The sequence below is a fragment of the Artibeus jamaicensis genome, unplaced genomic scaffold (assembly GCF_021234435.1).
Source record: "Artibeus jamaicensis isolate MK-2021 breed Jamaican fruit bat unplaced genomic scaffold, CSHL_Jam_final scaffold_1964, whole genome shotgun sequence".
NCBI lineage: Eukaryota > Metazoa > Chordata > Mammalia > Chiroptera > Phyllostomidae > Artibeus > Artibeus jamaicensis.
Window position 1 is genome coordinate 21100652 of NW_026522030.1, and position 22583 is coordinate 21123234.

Below are 22583 nucleotides of genomic sequence, written 5' to 3' on the forward strand. Positions count from 1 at the left end.
GATGATCCCCTCTGAATATGATTTGAGTGAGAGACACAAATGAGGCCCATATGGTAGTTAAAGGCACACTTGCCTATAGATCTGTAAATCGTCACAATTAGCGATCCACCTGTGTCAAGCTTCTAGATAAATAGCAGTAGGAATATACCTCGATGAGTATGAAGAGACTGAATCCCAGGAGTGAGATGTGCACAATCCTGGCCCTTATCCAGCTGCCAATCCAAGTTATAAGAGGGTTTGAAAAGGGGGTGGCCAATGTGAGGCCCTTTTATTGGGTGCAAATTAATCACACACCGCAAAAAGCTGCTACCCTCTAATTCCTGTCTCACCATTTTGCCTTTAAGATGTCTGAAGGGTTTCATCATCAAAATGTTTGAAAACGCCCCCCCCCCCTTTGAGAATGAGCTGAGAGGAAGCTACTATTACACCCCACATAAATACACTAGGCTTTTGGTCTGATAATCACAGCCTTGTGCTTATCTCCAACACGACCACCTTAGAAAGTCTCAAAGAATCATGCTTAGGTATGAAGGGCGAGGCCTTAGATCAGCGGAACCTTGAAAGGCAGGGATGAGACGGAATGGAGTCCGGACGGAAAAGCACACTTCTGACACCACGTCAGGTTTAAGACTTCCGCACCGCAGGCCACCTGACTCCACCCCGCCTCTCCACATCCGCCCAGCTCTGGTTCTGCGCAGTCTCCTGGAATAATTTGCCATCTCTATGGTAACCGGGTAGCTGGTGTCTGAAGATGGAGACCTCTGATTCTACCAAGGGATCGCAGTCGCGGTGAGAGCTGCTGCTCTGGCTGCAGGCGGTAGGGGACGAGAAAAGTCTGCGGACTTCTTCTGCTGAGCTTTTCACAACTTTGACGCATTCACTCTCTTTCAGATCTTTCAACGTACAGCCCAGCTCTCAAGGACTGGGGACCTCTTCAGAATCATTTCCTTCTTCCGATGGCGGTCCTAGGTCGGCCCCGGCAGCTGCAACCACAGCAGCTGCCTCCACTGCCAAAGCAGCTGTATTATCTGCAAAGACTGAAGCATCCTCTTCTGAGCAAAGCCTTCTTATGGATTCCACCTCTGACAGTCTTCTTGGGAAACCCTGCACCGGACCCGACTTTACCCACAAGATAGGCCATGAGAAAATTGGCTTTAAGCCTGTCTGCGTTTCCGGTGTTGCTGAGGATCCCTGTACTATAAATGAACTTAGCTCTAGCCCTGGTCCTGGCCCTGGCTGTAATGCTGGCCCTGTACCTGCCTCCAGTTCTGGTCCTGGCCATGGCGCTGGTCAAGGCGCTGGTCCTGATTCTGATTGTGGTCCTGCCTGTGACTCTGGGCTTAGTCCAGGCTGTGGCAATGGCCCTGAGCTCAGCCCTGGCACTCTTACAAGCTTCAGAAATCCGGGGTCAGACCTAGTCCCTAATTATGCCTCTGAAAATTACTACCAACACTGGGAACCTGAGAAACAACACTGGAAATTTTTGCAAGTTTCAGAACCTACTGCCCCAAGGCTCTGGAAGCCCCTCAAGGTTGAAGGGAAGTGTGAGGTTTTCAGCAAAATACCACGGGGCCAGTGCCTTCTCTACAACTGGGAGGAAGAGGTATTAAGGTTTTGACCTACTCCCTTTTCCTAAAGGCTGCCCCCAGTTCCCTGGGGGAGGCAGTAGTGTGTAATGGGAGTGGGGACCAGAAAGGACATCATGATCACTCAACTTGGGGCCCACAGAGAGCCACCAACCACCTGGATCAAGTCCCAAGCATGCAGGATGGCTCCGAGAGTTTCTATTTCCGACATGGACACCAGGGACTGCTAACCCTGCAGCTACAGGCACCCATGCCTTTCAGCACCACCCAGAAAGACTCCTACCAGCCCCCAGAAAACCGCTTTCAGCCAATGAGAGGTGTGAAGCATGAGGGAATGGGCCAGAATGAGTCCAACAGTCAGGGGAAAAAGAGAGGAAGGAATGTGTGGTGGGACTATGGATTGTCCAGTGGGTATAAGGGCAAAACCCCATGACTTTCCTTCCTTTTCTCAACTTTGTTTCTTCTGGGCCTGCTGCTTAACCAGTCGCCCCTGCTCTGTTCACTCCCTGCCCTCCCACAGGGAAGCGTGAAGCCATGCTGGAGATGCTCCTGTGCCACCAGATCTGGTGAGAGGCTGGGTTAGGAGGAGGGGGAGGGGGAGGACAAAAACCAGGGGAGAATGGCCTGGACGCCCCCGTCACTGTGTAGTAAAGAGGTGCAGGCTGAGCAGGAACCCACAAGGGAGCACTTTGAGGCCGAGTCTGTGACACACCGTGACTACCAAAAGGAGCCAGCGCAGGCAGGGCCTCCTGCCCCAACTAAGGTGAGAACCCATCCCACCCACCATGTACAGCAGGGTTCTGGGGGGCTGTGGGAAAGCAGTAGACCCAGAGGTTGAGAGAGGAAGCTTCAGGCCAAAAGTTACACAGTTATTTTTCCCTCACAGCCTCATGACTACCGTAAGGAGCAGCCTGAAACTTTCTGGATACAGCGGGCACCACAGCTACCGGTGTGTGCCTAGTTGTTGGGAGGAGTGGGGTAAGAGGGAAGGAAGAGGTTCTTTGCTGGCTTCACAGAGTAGGATCTGTCCTCACTCTGCATTCCTACAGGGTGTCAGTGACATCAGGACACTGGACACGCCATTCCGGAAGAACTGCAGCTTCTCCACACCAGTGCCTTTGTCCCTGGGGCAGCCTTTGCCCTATGAACTTGAGAATTATTCCTACCAATTGGGAGAAATCTCTTCCCTTGGCTGTCAGGGAAGAGGGCAGGGTGGCAGAGCGGGTAGAAGTGTCTAAGGCTTGAGGAGGGGAGTGAAATGTGGAATATGGAGTCTAGTTCTGTCTGTACTGGAGAGGTGGGGAGGAAATGAATTCTGTTTGTACTTGGTGAAGGGGTTTTACATAAAGGATTCTTTCTGATTCTGAGTCTGCCAATTCAGTGATTCCCTGAGTTGCTTTGTTCGTAACCCCAACACCTTGCCTTAGAGCTGCTCTGACTGTGACATCATGGGTTTTGTTGTTGTTGTTTTTATAATTGGCCAAAATATTCTGGTTTAGATACAGATATTTACAGAAGGTAGGGAAGAAGGGGACCAGGCCAGAGAGGGACAGGCATATGTACAAGGCTGAGCTGCAAAGGTCAACAACTTCCACATAAGGGTGATTTCCGTCTCATATGACAAGGTCCATTTCTGGTGTATGGAGAGATGATAGCCACTGCCTACCCAGGCACCAGCAGCAGGAGATTATCTGACTTGAAAAGAATTGGAGTTTACAGAAGTCCAGCAGGTCCTTTCCGCTCTCCTAGGAGCCAGTAAGTTCGCATCTTTCCTTTTCCCTGCCAGCAGAGGAGTAGATAAAATTCAGATTCTTCTATGTTATTCCCCTTATCTCCCTCTCTTCCCATACAGTGATCTTCATAATCACTTTCCTCCTCCCTTTCCATGCCCCCTTTCCCTTGGTCTGCCATCACCTTCATCTCCACATCTCCCCGAAGCTCCAGCTGGAAGCATCCTAGCTCATCCAGGGCATCCTTGGTGGTGGAGGAGACGTGGATCTTCAGGGCTGGGGTGGGATGGGGGGATGACGGAAAGAAGAAGACAAAAGGCAACAGAAGAATCGGTGGTGTTGGAGAGAGCTTTACCCAACCGCCACCTGTCAGAACGCTCTCTGTCTTCCCAGCACACATGCACCAGAACCTAAACATGTCCCAGGACGGGGCAGCCAGGAACTGTGGTCTCAGACTGAGAGATTTGGAGAAACTCTGAAAAGAACAAAAGGGCAACACAAATTGAGACTGAGGCTGGGACTAAGGGCTCGTGTCTCACCTTGACCGTTAGACTCCATTCGGGAAGCAGTGTTCACTGTGTCCCCAAAAAGACAATAGCGAGGCATCTTCAGGCCAACGACCCCAGCACAGACGGGTCCTGTGAGAAGAAACCGGTTGGAGAGCCTGGGGACAGTGGATGCCGGGGCTGGAGCGAGAGTCAGCCTTACCCGTGTGGACCCCAATGCGTAGCCTCAGCTGGTCGTGCGGTCGGTGGCGAATGCGGAAGGAAGAAACTGCGTCCAGTAATGCCAGGGCCATACGTGCAATTTCTGGGGCATGGCGTTGACCGTTGCGGCCTGGGAGACCAGATACCACCATGTAGGCGTCTCCAATCGTCTCTACCTGATTGAGAGGGGGACTAACATGTCACTTCCGTCTGTACCAGTGGGAATGGGGAGGAGTAGAAGGAAACCAGCTGGATACCACTGTGAGTCATGCTGACAGCCTGGGAGGCCAGAACACTGACTGGAAAAACAAGTGCCATGGTCCTGAGAGTAGGGGGGAAGGGGAGTCAAGGGAATCTTTAAATCTTCCTGCTCCACCCCAGCACCCAGTGAACACTCGGTGAACGTTTGCTGAATGAATGGACACCCTGCTTGCAAGAGGACACGGACAGATAGGCTCCGCTGTCAGGAAATGGGGAGCAAGGAAACAGGGCCGACCTGAAGAGCACGGAGGCCGGAGGAGGTCGAGCCGGCCTTTGATGGCCTCAGACAGCCATCAGAGGTCGGAAGGCAGGTGCTTGGTTTCGTCAGTCGTACTGAGCTGTGTAAGAGACTGTCCCTGTTTTCAGGAACTCGACCCTGAATTGTTTAGGATAAAAGGGCACAATGTCTGAAACTCACTCTCAGGTGGTTCAGAAAATAATTATGTAGATATTTTTTTAGTAAAGCAAATAGAGAAAATATAAAAATTCGTGAATCTGAGTAAAGGGTTTATGGGAAGCTTTTGTTACAGTCATAACAGAGAGAGTAGAGTAAATGAAAAAGGAAGGGACCAGAATGAATATTATCTGTACGATGTTAGGCATTTTCCACAACACATCTATTCCCATATTACAGCTAAAACACCTGAGACACAGGGAGCTCCTGTGACTTGCCCCCACTGCACAGTGAGTCACAAAGCCAATACTCAAATCCAAATCTTTCTATCCCTGAGCACCATAAAGCCCACCCCATGCTAGCTCAATGAGTTCAACAAAAACCGTTTACAGCATAGCTCGCCCCTCACCCCCAATAAGCCATTCTGCACCCACATCCTGTATGATTCTGCCATGTTTGGAGGGGAACAAGAAAAGACGGGTAGGCAGTTTTTATACCCCCAGGAAAATGTAGCAGATGGGGGCTGAATCTTGTGACGGTTCCAAGTAGGGAAGCCTGAGGAGTCACAGGCAATCAGACTGGAATGAGTGAGAGCGCCAGAGCCTCATTTGTCTGCAAAGGGCACTGCAGCACTTGGCTGCTGGAGACGCAGGAGGGGAAACCGACCACGGAACAGGGAAGGCATGGGTTTTAAAGGGGTCTCAGTAGGAGGGGCAGTCCTAGCTCTCACCTTGTAGACGTCGAAGTTGTCAATTATGGCATCAAAGCAGGTGTACAGGTCATTAAGAAGTGTCACCACCTAATGGATGGGAAAGTTGAGGCCCTGAGACTTGTGTCCAACTTTCTAAGAATTCACCCTGGCTGGTGTGGCTCAGTGGATTGAGTAGCAGCCTGCGAACCAAAGGGTCGCTGGTTCAATTCCCATTCTGGGCACATGCCTGGATTGCGGGCCAGGTTCGCAAGAGGCAACCTCACATCGATGTTTCTCTCCCTCTCTTTCTCCCTCCCTTTCCTTCTCTCTAACGATAAATAAATAAATATTTTTTTTAAAAAAGAATTCTTAGCCCAAGGGCCGTGACAAGATACAGAAACTCCAGAGCAAACTATCTTTCCTATTACTGAGGATCACCATGCCCCAGTGAGGCTCCCCCACGTCCCCCTCCCACCCCGTAATCTCACCTGCATTGGGGTGCTCTCTGCTGACAAAGCCGTGAAGCCCACGATGTCACTGAAGTAGATGGTGACACTGTCAAAGGCCTCAGCCTGTACAGTCTCTCCCCGTTTTAACTGCTCTGCCACTGAACTAGAAAGCCAGGGGTGCAGTTTGAGCCAAAAAGAAATAAAATGAGAAAAGAAATGAGTTAGTTCTAACATGAAAACTGTGCCTGATGGAGGAGAAGGAAGTGGCTGGGAAGACTCTATAGTCCAGCGAAAGGGAAGCTGTATGGTCCCTGGGAGCTGGAATGGGCTCCCTGGGACGGGGGTACATGTCTCAAGTCGGGATCGTCGTCCTACGTGCGCCCGCTGGAGCGAAGGCCTGGTAGACCACTGTCCTAAGGAGGAAGCAGCACAGCGCACTCGGAGACGGAATTGAAACGGTCTCTAGCCAGAAAGGCTCACTGGGGCCAGAAGTAACGAAGCAGGGTTCTAAGCGCTGGAAGGTGAATTCTCACAAACTGATGAGGCACAATCCAACGGAGCAGAATATCAAAGGAAAAAGCAGGAAGGGGGACAAAAACCTCACTGGGGTAGAATTTGGTAGAGCAGAGCCTCCGCCTTGCGCTTCTCCTCTAGATAGGCCTGCGTGCGCTCCTCCACCAGCTTCTCCAGGTTGTTGGCATACTGCTCCATGCGCAGCAGGAGGTTGTCCAGGATGCTGGTGCCGCCCTCCCTGGGTGGGGGGCGGAATACGGTAACTGTTTCAAGATTCTCAAGACTCCCGGGACTTTCTACTCGGCCCACCCTCTTGGCACTGACCAACCCCACCTCATCCACAAAACATGATGAGGCTTCTATCCCTGGGGAGCCCCTGCCCCTCAATGTCCTCTCACTTGTTAAAGCGGCGAATGAAGGTCTTAATCTGCCCAAAGTCTGGCCGCTCAGCTGGGTCCTGGGCCCAACACCGCTCCATCAGCAAAACTAGTTCTTCATTCAGTTGTGTCCGGTCTATACTAGGCCGGAAATATGGCCGCTGACCATTTCTGACCTTCTGAACAATCTCTGAAGGTGATAGAGGGTTTGGATGAAGAACAGGGCCCCCCAAGTAGAGGAGGCTGTAGGTAGTAGATCGACTCTCACCTTTGGGGCTGAGGTCCAGGCCCTCCACATAGAAAGGACCGCTGCGAAGTGCTATCTCCTGTAGGATGATCCCGAAGCTATAGACGTCAGCCTTCTGCATGCCTGCGGTTGGCAAGCGGTTGCCACTGAGCAGTTCCGGGGCAGTCCACAGCTTCTCTGAAAAGAGGGAATCGGCTGGCCGAGTCCTTAAAAGGGGCATCCCCAAGGCCACCGGGGCTCACTCCCATAGCGCTGCTCATATTCCTGTCACTCCATCTCCCTGTCCTACCCGCCCTAGGTGGAAATGACCAGGGCTAGAGGAGCAATATAAAAGCGGGCTTGGGGGTCAAGGGGAGGCCTCACTGGCATAGAGGGCGTGGCTGTCATCAGGTTCAGCAGTTGATCGGAAACTGGCCAGGCCATAGTCTGTGATTTTGAGCACAAAACGACTATCCACCACGCAGTTGGAGGACTTGAGACTCCCATGGGATGCGATGATGCTGTTATGGAGAAAGGCCATGCCCTGCGGGACACAGAGCAAGTCACGGGATCGGATCGTTTCTGGCCTAGGACACCCTCTCTCCATGAGATGGGCACTAGCTGGCTGTCTAAAGATCTTGGGGCCACAAACACAGCACGCTGACTGTGGAAGGCCTCCTGTGCAGTTCCCACCCAAGGAAGCAGGCGGAATAGGGGAGTCATCCCTTCCTTGTACCAAGTGCAGTCCACTGGTACTCAGGCACCAGGGTCAGGAGAAGGCTTAAGAGGGGGGACGAGGGGAGCTATCAGTTGTCAGCCTGTCCGTCTTCTGAGTAGCGAAGGAAACAGAACTATGCCGGTAAACTCCAAGAATGCTATGACACCCGTGGCGGCCTCAGATGCACGGCCACTACTTAGGAAGACATGGCTTGAGACCCGAGCATCCAGAGTACCTAGATGCATCAAGGAAGACTAACTAGGTGTAAACTTTAATGTATGCCCACATGTAGGCAGGCAAGTCAGGATAAAGGAGAAAAGCGATCTACCAGAGGGGGTGCTGGGCCAGGAAGAAAGTATAGAAAATAAAAAATTATTTTAAAAAACCTGGATTAAAAAAAACCTGGAAAATGGACAAATATAGGAGACAGCTGCGAAGCCAGTGCAGCAGCCTGACACTTCTGGCTCTGTGGGGCCAAGCGGAGAGAACCTTTGCATGTGAGGGACCACGGGGCAGGTCCGAAGCAGGCAGAGGGGTGCTTCCCCAAAGGGAGCCCCAGGGCCCGCCCAAGTCAGGGCGGGTGGCACGGAAGAAGGGCATGGTGTCCCGTGTGCGAACCCAAACACCTCCCCCGAACGTTTAGCTCCAGACTGAAACGATTCACAACTCGTCTCTGCGAACTCTTCCTTTTTATTCCTTTCGATACCAACAAAACCTCTGGGAATTTCCGAATCTGTGAATACGAAGTGATCGGGCTCCTGACTTTGTTCCAGATTACTTTCCCATCCAATCACAGTTCTCTCAGGAGTCACGTTTTTCTTACATTTATCAGCACACCTCCAGCTGGGCACTGCATCAACTTTTTATCTTCCTCATATTTGTGTTTGTATCACGTAATGGCAAGCTTTCACATACACACACACACACACACACAAAATTTTTTTAAATAACCTCATTAGAATTAAGCAGAAAAATCAAACCAGCTTCAAGCATGGGATGAATGATACAGTAGTCTAGCTAACTGGCTCTGGCGCTTGCTTCTCAACACCTGTCCAACCCCTGCAAGATTCAAATTTACACCCTCGCAAATCCACGGACCTCAGGGCCACCTGAAACTAGATGAAACCTACTATATCAGAAAATACCAAAGGTTTAGTATAATTTTCCTTAGTTTCTCTTAGTTTTACTAGTAAATATTTTTTACATCTCAGTTTCTCAGACCAAAAGAGCAGATACGCCAAATACTGGTCAGAGAGTAAATGATGAAAAAAATAGAGAAATATTTTTGGAGACTGCATTCATCTTTTCCCTGCTCCAGGATTTCAATATAAGCTCTTGGAGGGTGGAAAAAAGAGAGAGAGATTCAAAATATCTCTACAAGTACAGGACTTCTTGTGGCAGATAAAACTCACGTCGCCCCCCCCCCCCATGAAAAGCCCCAGACCCTTTGCTTATCCATTATTACCCAACAGCGAGAAGAGGGGACATGGAGAGTGTGGGACTTTCAGAGGACTAGAAGGAAAAGTCATAAGCCAAGACAGAAAGATGGAGGCATAGTGAAGTGGATAAGCTCTTAAAGAGGCACAGAGAAGACTCACCTTAACAAGGTCATTAATGAGTGAATAACGAAACATCCAGTCCAAGTTGATGCTGTCATTTTCCAGAATATCCTGGCAAGTGACATGAAATAGATTATGTGACTATCCCAGTCCCACTAGCTGTCACCTGCACAGAGTCAATGTAGCTCCGGGCCTATCTCCCCCACCCCGTGACCCCCACCTATCCCTCACCTGCAAACTCCCACGAGTACAGTATTCAGTGACGATGCAAATGTTGGGAGGGTCTATGCAAGCACCGATGAAGCGAGTGAGATGGTTGAACTGAACATCTCTCATCTGGGTGGGGGGGGGAGTAGAAGAGAATTGAAAGAGTTATAAATTAGAGAAATCTCTCACTATATGAGAGGACCTTTCTCTTAATTGTGCTTATAACTTCAAGTCATTTATAATCGAAGCCGTTGCCCTCCCAGCCAATGTCACCGTTCCACGGTCCTCCCCTTTCTCGTCCCCATCCCTGTCACCCCTTGCCCTCAACCCGTACACCTTTACGTACATGTTTGAGTTCAAACAGAACCTGCCGGGTCAGCTCGATACGCTTCTTGTTCACGTGTTTGATGGCAACAACATTCCCCTGATGGTGGGAGCAAAAGGGGGAAAGGAAAAGTTAGTATTAGCAGGAGTCTGTGGGTGCTCGGAACACGGCGGAACTGTGGGAGCACCAAGGAGCTCGGCTGGACTCAGAGAGGAGGGTTATGTGGGGCAGAGGTTCACGGGAGGAGGTGAGATGGGGATGAGACAGGATGAAATGGTGGGGGCCAGAACAAGCGGATGACTGTTCACCTTGAAGTGACCGGTGTTGGCAAAGATCTGGTATTTCCCATGGGCTGTCATAAGCGAGCCGTAACTGGATCCCCGCTGGGGCCAAGGGCAACATGGAGGCGGAAGGATGAAAGGAACATTAGATGGCGGTGGTGGCGCAGGGGCTGTCATTACAGGCCGATGAGCTGGGAAAGGTCCAGGGTAGGAAAGGACAGGAACTCAGAGGAGAGCAGAGGGACAGCCGAGACAGGGGCTCACCAGTGACAGTGTGAGGCGACTGCCTGCACCTTTGTGATACCGCTCTGAATTGCCGAACTGCAGCTCTTCCCAGCGAATGCGCCACAACATGCTGGCCAGCTCCTTCTCCAGCATCAGTTTTCTGTAAGGACTGCACACCTCAGCTGACTGGCAAGCACAGTCCTACCACCCCACAAACCCACAGTGGGGTGCAGGGGCCTCCCGGCAGCTCCTGAAGCTGCAATTGTTGCACCCGAGACACAGGACTGAGACAGAAGGTTGCACTGTCAATGTACCTAACACTGTCCTGTGCTCATTTAGAAACACAGAGGCCAAAGGTAGAAGTGCTTCTTAAAATGGTAGCGTCCACTTTCACCTCTGCCCCTGTAAGACCCCACTCAAAATCACTAGTTAGCACAGGCAGTCTCGGACCAAAAGTGGAAAGACAGCACCAAGGCTAAAAAGACAACTAAAGTAAATGGCTAGAGAGGCGGACTCGAGGTCTAAGAGACAACCACTGAGTTAAGAGGCCCACCCCCACCCTCGGTACAGAGACCACCGGGCTTCAGCCAGAAGGATGTGTGGCAATGGGGGGGGAGGGAGAGCAGGTCAGTGAAAAGCCCAGAACTCACCGGAAAATGAGAAAACTGGAAACACCAAACATGATGAAGGTGATTCCCGTGCCCAGAGCCACAATTGCCAGAGTTGAGAGTGGAGCTAAAGGGGAGAGTGGGACCCTGAGAAAGACTGTGTGTGGAGTCGGAGGAACCGGAAGGGCGATGCTCAGGGCGCAGGGAGCAGACAGACCTCTCGAGGGAGAGAAGTGAGGAGGGGGCGCAGAAGTAGCGGGAGGAGCAGGGCTAAGGTGGAGCATCGGTGAGGAGCGGGAGAAGAATGGAAATAAAGGGAGGAAGGATTGCTCCCAGTCTCTGCACACACCCACTTTTATCACAGGACGGGTCGTCCAAGTCAAAGGCACAGGGGGGATTGTCCAAGGGGGGCACCCCTTTCACCCAGGGGATGGGCCGTCCTGTCCACCATATCTGCTTCTCGGCTCCTGAGTAGTGGGCTGCAGGCTGTGAGGAAGGAGAGAACTGGGCCCACGGGCCTGCTCCCCCAGCCGCCTCCCCCAGGCCCCCCGTTACATGACTGCTCTTCTCCCCAACCTCCTACCCACCCAGATGCAGCTCCAGCAGAGAAAATAAGTCCCTGCCTCTAGTACCTTTGATTTTGCCCCCACTGAACCCCAGAAAGCTGAACTGGCAGGGCCCACCCTCTCCTCCTCGTCTCCTCCCCCATCACCTGAAAATCCCCAGAATCCAGGTCTCCCATGGCCCACAGGACAAAATCAGTCTCCCGGTCATTGTTCTTGTCCATAACAACCAGTCCAGTTACACCTAAGATAGGAAAGCACAGCCCTTACTTTGAGACCTACCCTAGGCCCCCCTCCAATCTCCACAGTTCCTCCAACTGCCTCAGGGTCCATTTCTGACCCTGCTTTTAACGTGTCCACCTCTGCCAGGCTCTCTGACCCCTACTAACTCTCCTCCCCATCCCAGCACCTGTATTCTCTTCTGCCCACTCCACTCCTGAGCCTAACAGCAGCCCACTGGGCTCCATCTGACCCTCTTTATTATTACCATGGTATCTCCGTCCCTGCATTTTTTCCACAATTCGAAGTCCATCCGCCCGGGTGCCTCCTTCCTGTATTGTCTCGTTCAGGACTTCGGCATATAGCAGGATCCCGTCATAGAAGCAGCCGGCGATGAGGTTCATCTGGGGGTGGCAATTTCAGCAGTGCTCCACAAACGTCCTGCCGGGCTCCCTTCCCCAGCTCCCTTGCCCATGATTGGAATCTCCTTCTACCTCTTCTCTCTTGTGGTTTGATCTCTTCCCTCCTCTCATTCCTAAGGTGCCATCCCTACCTCAGTGGACACTAGGGCAGAAGGAAAATCCTGGATGGAAGTGGACATCCCCCAAAGTAGGGGTGGCTACATGGCCACGGCTCAACGCTGAGTTAGGGAGAAGAGCCTTCTCTCCAAGCCTGGCCTGATTCTAGGGAAAGAGAGATCTACTTACCAGGGATGGGGCCAGCTCCACACCAAAATCTTCCCGGGCTCTGATCAGCAGACGATTCTGGAATTCCTGATACTCAGGATTTGGGGGTTCTCGGTACGTGATGATCAGTACCGTCTGTACCAACAGCACGTGGGGAAAATGAACACGATGTTCAAGACAGGCATCGGGGAAGGGAGGAAGCAGGAGAGGGAAACTTGGTGAAATACACGTGAGATGAAATATACATGGACGAGTCTGAAGGGCAAGAGGATACTAAACTCTATGTCGTGTGCCTGTGGGGGGAGGTATGTGGGTGTGTTTAATACATCTGGGAAGAGGGAGTGGTGCCCCTCTGCAAGAAGGTGCCTCCGTAAGAAGTATACCTCCGTAAGAAGGTATAGAGGATCATTCTGGAACAGTGGAGCCTGGGAAACAGGTGAAGCCAACTGCGTTCCCAAAACCAGCCCCTACCTGAAGCCCCTACCCCTGCCTCGGCCTCCCGTCAGGGCTGCCACAGCACTCACAGCATATCTGTCCCATCCTTCTGGGTGCCTGCTCACTACCCAGGGCACCACTGATCAGCAGCTCCTCTGGGAGGTGCTAATTACTGTTAACGTTATCAGTACAATGTTTACATTTCCACTGGGGACATTTGGAAACAGAGTCTCCACCCAGTGAATCAAAGAGATTCCAGGTCCTAGGACAATGGCGGCAGGAAATACTTTGAGACAGTGATTCCACCTGGGAAAAGCCATGAGCCCATTCATTTCATGTGTGGGAAACACCTACCAGAGCAGCGTGGGCCTGCATACTGACATGGCCCTGCACATCGCTGGGTAACAGACATGTGTCACAGAGAAAACACACCGTCACACACCTACACACATCTCACAGATAAGCTAATGACACATTTGGTCTCAGCCATGCACACATCTCGCTGGCCACAAGTCTGTGTGTCTCCGTCTCTCACTGGGGTGTCTGCCTGGCTCCCGCTGGCCTCACACCTCTCCCCTTTCTTAGCTGGTGGGCACGCCAGCCCCCACCTCCTCCCAGACTTGCACAATCACTGAGACCAGCCTCTGCCTTGGACAGGAAACTAGCTCCACAACCTCAGGGAAAGACTTCAGATCAATACATATTATGAAATGTGACTTTGAGAAATGATAGATTTAAATCTAGTCATTTCTACCAGCTTTGTTAATTCCTGTCACAGAAAGCAAACGCAGACCATGGAGATACTAGATACGTCACATATGATCTATTACATATCAGTTCATTCCAGGTAGGATATAATGAAGTCAATTTCCTTTTTATTCCCCTTCCGTTTACAGCTTCTGTTGTTCATTAGAACTATGTTGTCTTTTGCCCCTGGATTACTATAGAAATTTTTTAAATTTTTTTCTTTAGAGTGAGGGGAAGGGAGAAAGAGAAGGAGAGAAACATCAATGTGCACCCAGGAGAAACATTGATTGGTTGCCTCTCACACACTCCCAACATGCCTGACCCCCAACCCAGGCATGTGCCCTGACTGGGAATGGATCCACCAACCTTTGCAGGTCGGTGCTCAATCCACTGAGCCACACCAGCCAGGGCTGAAGTCAATTTCTTATGCACATTCATTATATTAGACTGCAGTTTGTTTCATGATGTAATTATTCTTACTGGAGCATTTGGATGCTTGGCTGCACACTTCTAATACTTTCTCGCTCTCAGGCAAAATTAAAAAGGAGAGGGGGATTGAGAATTGTGTTGGAAGAGTTCTTTCATTAACACCTGTTCCGAGAATAAAAGAAAAATAGAAGGGTAGGATATTGTCAAACAATGTAAAAACTCAGTAAAAGAGCTGGAAAAGATCAGGTCAAACACAATTTATGTTTCAATATAAAGGCTGACGATAGGTTTTTAATGCGTTTTAAACACTTAGTAAATTTAGATTTGTTTGTTTGCTAGATTAGCAGTTCTCAAACTTTTTGGTCTTGTGACCCCTGTACACTACTAAAAATTATTGAGGACCCCAAAGAGCTTTTGTGATTTGTATTACAGCTATCATATTTAAAATACTAGAAATTAAAACTGACAAATTTTTAACACACGCACACACTTCCCACAGCTGCCAGAGTAATGACATCATCACATGTCACGTAGCTTCTGGAAAACTCCACTGTACAATCATGGAAGACTGAGAGCGGCAGAGGCAAGCAACATCTTAGCATGGTTTTTAAAACAGTTGTGACTTCATGGTTCCCTGAAAGGATTCAGAGGCCCTTTCTTGGGATCCTTGGGGCTCCCAAGACCACACTTTGAAAACTGCTAAGCTAGACTCTGTTTTGCTGTGGTTACTAGCTAAGAGAGGGGTGGGGGGCAGAGAGAGAGAAGAAGGAGGAGAAGAGGAGAAGGGGAGGACGAGAATAAGAAGAAGGGAAAGAGGAAGAAAAGGAAGAAGAAAAAGGAGAAGGGGGAGGAGAGAGGGAGGGGGAACAATCTCACAAGAGTTTCTGTGCTTGTGTGGGGGTTAAAGAGAAGGTGAAGGTAAATAATTGTGTCTCATTTCATAGTGGACCCCAGGTGAAAAAAAAAGCAAAGGCTGCCAAAAATGGCTCTAGCAATGGGTGAAAGCCGAGAGTGCACCTAGGAAATGTGCAAGGGCGGCAGACGGGACGCCCACCCCTGTCCGAGACCTGTTCCGGCAGCCACAAGAGGCCCTGTTAACTGTGGCCTAAGTCTCCCAAAGAGGCTCGGCCTTACACGCGGCCCTTGGTCTAGTGCCTATTCCATTCTAGCTGCTGGCATCCCCTCTCTGTAGCCTAATCATCTTGCTGGGTCACCTAGGTTGAGACCTCTGCCTGGGTTTCTGACCCTGTGGTCCTCAAATGCTCAGCCTAGCCTCTGGGTCCTTAGAGCCTGGTCATTTGCGTATTTAGTTCCACTGTGTCTGCTTGTTCTTCCCTATCCTGGTTGCTCAACTTGTTATTAGAGTACCTGCTAGCTCTACTCCTGTCCAGACGAATTCCTAGTCCTCCCCCTGCTCTCCCCAACATACACCTCCATTCAGTTCAACAAATGCCTGCTCGGCACAAGGCATACAAAGATGAGCACCATCGCTGCCCTCAAGCAAACCACCCGGCAGGGGCTGGGCCTTTCCTGGAGCACCTGACCCTCCTGGAAAAGCTTTGGGTATGAAGGACTCTACCGCCACGTTTTCCAGACAGGCCTGGTTCTGGACCCCAGTGGGCCAGGTGTCTCTGCTCTTTGATCCTTGGCTGGAGCTGACCAACCAACTTCCCTCACCCCCCACCTGCTTCAGCTCTGGAAGAAGACCCTCCTCACCCCCTCCCCAGCCCACCCCAAAGCCTCGGTTCTCCCTTCGGGATACTCTTCACTGCCTGTTTCCTCTTGTGCTGTGTTGTAGCAAACTGTCCCTCTTTGTTGTTCTCTCTGAATAATGCCTACACCCAGCGGGAATCAAGAACTGAGAATTAATTTACATAACTGGCTGTTAGCTGACTAGATCCCCCCTCCCCTGCTCTAAGTGCTGGGGCCCCTTGGCTGCTAGAAATTCTCACACAAGAAACAGGTGTTTCTTTCACAGAAAAAAAAATTACAAAAGCTACGAAATCATCCACCCAAGAGGGTCATGGAGATCCTCCTTGACCACACTAACTAAAATACAACCCCCTTGTTATTTTCTTCTCAGACCAGTTTATTCTCCCCTCCCCACTGAAGTAACTCATCACAATTTAGTCTATATTTGTATTTATTTGCTTAATGTCTGTCTATCCTACTAAATGTAAGCTCCAAAGAGGCAGGGACTACACCCGTTATGTTCTCCACCATATACCAGTACCTAGCACAGTGACTAGGACATAAAAGGTGCTCCATAAACACTAATAGAGTAAGTCAGTCTTCAAATGAATCAAACACTGGCCGAACAGTGTACAAGTTCTACAGTAGACAGAGCTAAGCACAAAAGAGGAACCTGGGGACTCAGGAATAGTGTCTTAGAGGGAAGATGATCGGTCTGAGTCTTGAAGAATACCCAAACATTATTCAGATGGACAAAAGTGAGAAGAATATTTTAGTCAAAAGTTATGAAATAAACGAAACCTGTCCTGCCACCGCCTATGTTCAGGTGTGATGGTCACAGATCACACCCAGGCACGCAAACAGATGATGTCATTCGCAGTCAGACACACGCTAGTCAGTTACAATCACACGTACAAACCTTACTCACTGGAGAAGGCAGTCACCTACGTCCGGCCCTCACATACATTACTTAGAGTCAAAGAATCTCCAGGTTGAGGGGACCTTAAGGCTATGCTACCCCATACACTGGCTTACATCCTTTTTGGGGAAAGGAGGAATATCAATAAATAAATGAGAAATGCTTATGTATATAAGTCCGTGAAAATCTGTGGAAGAACCGGGGAACAATTCATGGGTATGATCTTGAGAGGCAGAGATTTGGGGAAAGGGAAGGAAGAGTATTCCAGACCAAAGAATAGAAGAGTACCCTGGCTGGTGTGGCTCAGTGGATTGAGTGCCAGCCTGTGAACTGAAAGGTCATTGGTTCGATTCCCAGTCAGGGCACATGCCTGGATTGTGGGCCAGGTCAATGTATCTCTCACACATTGATGTTTCTCTCCCTCTTCTTCTCCCTCCTTTCCCCTCTCTTTAAGAATAAATAAATAGCCCTGGCTGGTGTAGCTCAGTGGATTGAGCACAGGCCTGTGAAGCAAAGAATCGCAGTTCGATTCCTAGTCAGGGCACATGCCTGGGTTGCAGGCCAGTTCCTAGTGAGGGACACATGAGAGGCAACCACACATTGATATTTCTCTCCCTCTGTCCTTCCCTTCCCCTCTCTCTGAAAATAAATTAAAAACATATTTTTTTAAAAAAAGAATAAATAAATAAATAAAATCTTTTAAAAAAAAATCAAAGAACCCTGGCTGGTGTGGCTCAGTGGACTAAGCACCGGCCTGTGAACCAATGGGTCGCCGGTTTGATTCCCAGTCAGGGCACATGCCTGGGTTGCGGGCCAGGTCCCCAACTGGGGGAGCACAAGAGGCAACCACACATTGATGTTTCTCTCCACCTCTTTCTCTCTTTCTCCCCTTCTGTGTAAAAATAAATCAATAAAATCTTTAAAAAAAAGAAAGCATCAAAGAGCATAAAGATGGAGAGATGGGGTGGGGAGGGGGAAGGGTAGAGATGCCCAGGAGTCAAGGGCTGGAGCACTTGGCGTGACGGGCATTAGGAGGTAAGACTGAAAAAGTAGGTTGCGGACAGACTACAGGAGGCCTTGAATGAACTAATGAGTTGCAGCTTAATTCTACAGGAAATAAGTCATTGAAAGTTTTGATAAGAGGAGTGAAATGAACAGTCACATCAATTCTCCCTACAAATTGTTCCTCAAATCCACTTCTTTCCTTTCCTGCTATTATCACCCTAGTTCAAGGTCATATCACCTCACTCCATTCTAACAAGTGGTTTCACTGCTTCTAGCCTCCTCATCCTCCAATCCAACCTGAAATCTGTCGCTGTATTTCTTTTCACATAAAAACTCAAGGATCCCACATTTAAGTCCAAGTGCCTTGATCTTAGATTCATGTTTTGATCTGATTATACCTTAATTTGATTATATCTTAGCAACACTGCTTCCTGTATCTACTTCAGGTGAACCCTTCTTTCCCGTCAGGCCAGTACCTCCTGGGTCCCCCGCGCATGCTCATTCCAATCTTTCTCTTTGCTCAGGCCGCCTGGATCCTCGCTCGCACACTGACTAGGAACACAACATCTATTCTTTAAAGTCACAGTAGAGCCTCACCCCTTTATGAAAAGTCATCCCTAACTGCAGCCACACTGAGTCTCCCTCCTCTGAACCACTGAAGTTCTTTTTTAAAAACCTTTATTGTGTCTTTCTCCCATTACCACTGAGTCCCGTTTAAAGTTCTTAGTGTCTGTTCCAGGACACATATCGTATCCTCGCTCACACTTGTATCTAATTGTATCACATCATCCCTCACTTCTCCAGAAAGGGTGGAAGCCCTCCCACCAGCCAGGACCAGATATTTTCCTGGACCTTTCTTCCCCACACTGCAGTTGGCTACTGCTGCTTAGAAAAGTCAGTGTTCTGGGACGTCTGGAGGCCGCCTTGGCAGACACACTGAAAAAGGGTCACGAAGGTGGGGGAGTAAGAAAGAACGACACCAAACGAGAAAAGCCTCTGTTCACTTCCCTCCTGCAGGCCACAATCCCTGCCCTGTCCCTGGGGTGTCGGTGGGGTCTTGAGAGAGACAGAGAACCTCCAAAGAAGCTCCACTTCCCTTCAAGCTCCTTCAAGTCTGACTTCAATGATACCTGAAAGGCCTCCCTGAGGGCCTGGGCCTGGTCCCAGGTGCGATTGTCCTGCCAGGGCCGACCTGCAGAGCGCGTGGGGCCTGCGCGGAGACTCTCTCCGAAGACATCCAGGTAAAAGAAGACATAATCCCCATTGGTGAGGTTCTCCCTCTGGGCCTGAAGCAGGATCTCATGCAGCATCTCCAGAGGGCCGCAGATGTATACAACTAGGAGCAGGTGTACAACGGAGGGACACCCTGAGAACGTCTCCAGGTCCCCAAACAGCCCCCTCTCTGAAGCCATCTGCATTTCCATCTTCAGCAAGGAAGAGAGTGTCCTGACCTATTAACCACACCACAGATGTTCCCCGCCCGCCCCCCAACCTGGAGTCCTGTCCTAAGTACCCTGGGGCTGTGTGGACCATCTGGCAGAGGTCGACTGACTGCAGCCCCCAGAGGAAGGGAGCTATCAGACTGAAGCCCCTCCTCTCCCCAGACCCCTGCCTGCTGTTCCTTCCTTGGTACCCCAGCCCTCCTCACTCCCCAACTCTACTGCCCCCCACCCCCACCCCCCGTCCTTCCCTAGGCTCAAAGGCAATGGCTGCCCACAATTTCTTAGTGTGAGTTTTACCTGTCTTTCCCAACCCAACCTGCTGAATCCCACACCTTTATAAAACCATCACTATTTTAGTGATTTATCACAGACCCACACTACAGGGGGTCTTGGTACCCCAGACCAAGAAGTCTCTGCTCATACATTTCGAAGTGGCTGTCAACCTCATCCATTACTCTGGGGCACTCACATTGTGCCCCAAATTCTATACCCCACCCCAATCCTGTATTCTCTCTTGACACCAGCTTCGCCCCTCACACCATCTTATTCCTTGTTTACATCCGCCTGTGACATCGGCGAGCTCCTGGAATATAACACCTTCGCCCTGCACAGGTGCTCTGTCCACACATGCGTCTGGTCCCCACCACTACACACAGCCCCTCATCCACAGTTTCCACCTGCGCACTGAGCTCCAGGAATCCAGCGACCCTCCCGCCCTGACCCTGCAACAGCCCGGGCCACACTCACTGCGCCCGTTGGACCGGATGAAGTGGGCGGCCTGCTCAGGGCCCCCTGGCTCACGGGCATACACGTGGTGCTGCACACTGAGGTTGCTGCCCTGCAGGGCCTCAAAGACGCCCTCGATGGTGAAGTAGTGAGGCCGGTCATCTGTGCGAGCGTCCAGATACAGCAAGGCAGCACGGGTAGTCCAATTGAAGTGCCCATGTAACGTCACTACAAACTCACCCAGCTTGGGAGCAGAGGGCCCAGTGCGTACCAGGGTGCGATAATGCTCATTCTTAGCCGCAAAACCACAGGCTACTGCGCCCGCGGTCAGCAAGGGAAGGCGCCAGTGGGAGGCAAAGCGGGCCACAGAGGCAGCAGGGTACACGCAACCAGGGCCCAACAGAAGGTCAGGGTCATGGTACAGCTTGAGGTCCACAGCCCCCAGTGGTGCCAGGTACTCAGAGCAGGCGCCATCTAGTTCAGAGCTGACAAACTGCAAGTCCACGGGCAGTGCCCTGCCCAGCGCCTCCACAGCCAGTGCCACAGCAGGACCCACCCGCGGCCAGGCCCAGGCATAGCTCAGGTTGTGTTCCGGCAGCACCACCGCCAGCGTCAGGTTCCGCGTCAGGTTCCGCGCGAGGGGAGGACGCACCCCACCTGCCAGGGCTGCCACCAACAGCAGGAGTGATGGCAGTGCCATGGGGAGAAAGCAGCAGCCCCACCACCCCCAGGGCCTGGGGCCACTCTGGCCTACCCTGGAGGCACACGCGCCTCCCAGCCTGGAGCCGGGGGCAAATGGCCAGGGAGAGGAGTGAGGACAAGCTAGACAGGCAGGGATCAAGAGTGGTGGGGTGGGAGAGGAGGAGGTGGAGGAAGGCCCAGGGGGTGGGTAAGGAGTGGGTCTGCCTGCCTAGGACAAGGTCTGAGGACTAAGAGCAGGGCGGCAGGAGGAACGAGGGACGGAGGGGGCTGAGACTGGGATGGGGGCAGTGAGAGGTGAAGTAGGCTGACGAATCTAAAGTTAAGAAGGAAAGGGGGATCCGAGGCTGGCATGGGGTGGGGGTTGGGGGGCAGGCTGGTACAAAGAAAAGGCCTGGGGGTACCTCGCAGCTGAAGGGGCTAGGAGGGCAGAGAACGGCGACGAGGAGAACGAAGGGGGTAAGGTGGGAAGGGGCCTGCACCGCGGAAGGACTGGGACCATGGGCAGGCGCGAGCGAAGCGAGGCCTGGGCCGGAGGGGAGGGGAAGGCAGGGGCAAGTCTCCCTGAGAAGGCTTCTCCCGAAGCTCCAGCCTGGACTAACGGGCCCAGGGCGCTGGTCCCGTCCGGAGCTGCGGCGGCCCCACCCGTGTCCCAGCTCCGCTCCTCCTGGGCCCGGGCGGCTGGCGCTGCCGGCGCGTCCTCCCGCCCCCCGCCTGGGCCCCCGGGCGCGCCGCTCGTCCAGGTCAGGTCGCCGTGGCCCGGCCCGTCTCCGCTCGCTGCGCCCGCGGCGGCGGCGGCAGAGTGTGACTCCGCGGGCAGGACGCCCGCCCCGCCCCCGCCCGCGGCCCCGCCCCCGGCCCCGCCCGCCGGCGCCCGCCGGCGGCCCCGCCTCCACCCCCGACCCGGCGCCCGGGGACCTCCCAGGTCTCGAGCCCACCCGGTGACCACTCGGGGGGTCCGCACGGGGACGCCCAGGCTGGCGAGGTCCCCGGCGTCCCTTCACTTTGAGGGCCTGCCCCGACCGCCCCGCGCCCCGGGCTCGCTCCCCGTCTCACACCCCGCGATCGCCCGCAGCCTCTCTCCCCACCCCTCGCGTCTCCCAGTCCGTAGGGCCCCCTCTCAACTCCGCGAGGGCTTCAAACACTCCGGTCTCCAGGAACCAGTCAGAAACCCCCAAATGTTTGGAATCTTCGCTACTCCTCCACCTAGTAAACCGTAACACCTTCTCATTGCCAGGAACCTCTCCCTCCGTCACCGGCAGACGTGCCCGCTGGACGGAAGACGGGCCCCTCCGGGGCTGAGGGGCGCTCACGATCCATTGCTCCCGCGTCCTGACAAAGCCCAGGAGCCTCCTCCTTCCGTAGGACCCCGCGCTGCCACCTCCCTCCCCCTGCCCCCAGGCCCCTGCGTGCCCTCCCAGGTCCCTGGAGGCCCACCGCGGCCCCCCGGCTTCCGCCCCACCATCTGCTCCCGGGCAGGAGCCGGGAGAGGCCCCTGGTCTCCTCTGTGGGCCACACGGCACGGGCGAGCACCTGATAACGCTGCCGGACTAGGCAGAACATTCCCGCAGCAACAGAGGTCCATGGTGCCCCTCTTGGGCTCCGGCCCGCACCCAAGCTTCCAAACTGGAAGGCTCACCCCAGACACCCCGTATCTGGAGTGTGGATCTGATTCTGAGGAACAGCTTGTGAGGGATGATATCATGGTTGCTGGGAGAGCCTGCTATGGGACCTTGGGGAGTTCTTCTCAATTGTCATAAAAGATGCACATACATCCATTCTTCCCCCTGCGAAGAGCCACGGCTTGCCTCCCCCTTCAAGCCACTTCTCCAGAAATCACAGCGCCGAGAAGCTGAGAGAGCTCCCGGGTAGTGGGAGGGTGAGGGGTTGGAGTAGAGGGAGAGAGGAGGGGGCGTAGTTTCTCTGAGATGAAGGCGACACCTAGTGGTCGTGGGGGAGAGTTAAGGACAAAGCTCTTTTATTAGGTATGATGCTTCTTTATTGAACACTGGCTGCCATGCACAAACGATAGAGGGTGAATTAAAAAAAAAAAAAGCTGAATGATACAGCCCTTACCTTTGAGGAGCACGTAATTGGATCGTTGAGGCTCCGAGACCAAAGGCAAGCCCCCACAAAACTCTCTGGCCTCAAGCCCAGTAGGAAT

At 52.3% G+C, this 22583-nt stretch overlaps 2 protein-coding genes across 2 annotated transcripts; one reads left to right on the forward strand and one right to left on the reverse strand.

The window, feature by feature from the left end:
• Window positions 1-20: 20 nt before the first annotated feature.
• Window positions 21-2824, forward strand: SPAG8 (sperm associated antigen 8). The gene is made up of 7 exons (XM_037144505.2): window positions 21-789; window positions 892-1603; window positions 1729-1903; window positions 2107-2152; window positions 2235-2349; window positions 2473-2535; window positions 2636-2824. Exons 1-7 carry the CDS (start codon window positions 752-754, stop codon window positions 2822-2824), a joined length of 1338 nt encoding a protein of 445 aa, XP_037000400.2. The 5' UTR covers window positions 21-751.
• A 452-nt stretch (window positions 2825-3276) lies between these two features.
• On the reverse strand, window positions 3277-21216 carry NPR2 (natriuretic peptide receptor 2). Its single transcript, XM_037144495.2, has 22 exons — window positions 19742-21216; window positions 18683-18888; window positions 12347-12460; window positions 11908-12043; window positions 11570-11664; window positions 11211-11343; window positions 10900-10984; window positions 10289-10409; window positions 10052-10126; window positions 9765-9842; window positions 9443-9547; window positions 9251-9322; window positions 7319-7478; window positions 6977-7132; window positions 6730-6898; window positions 6423-6569; window positions 5858-5981; window positions 5409-5477; window positions 4025-4199; window positions 3856-3954; window positions 3501-3592; window positions 3277-3365 (listed from the first exon to the last, which is right to left on the reverse strand). Exons 1-22 carry the CDS (start codon window positions 20418-20420, stop codon window positions 3300-3302), a joined length of 3156 nt encoding a protein of 1051 aa, XP_037000390.1. The 5' UTR covers window positions 20421-21216; the 3' UTR covers window positions 3277-3299.
• Window positions 21217-22583: the final 1367 nt, after the last annotated feature.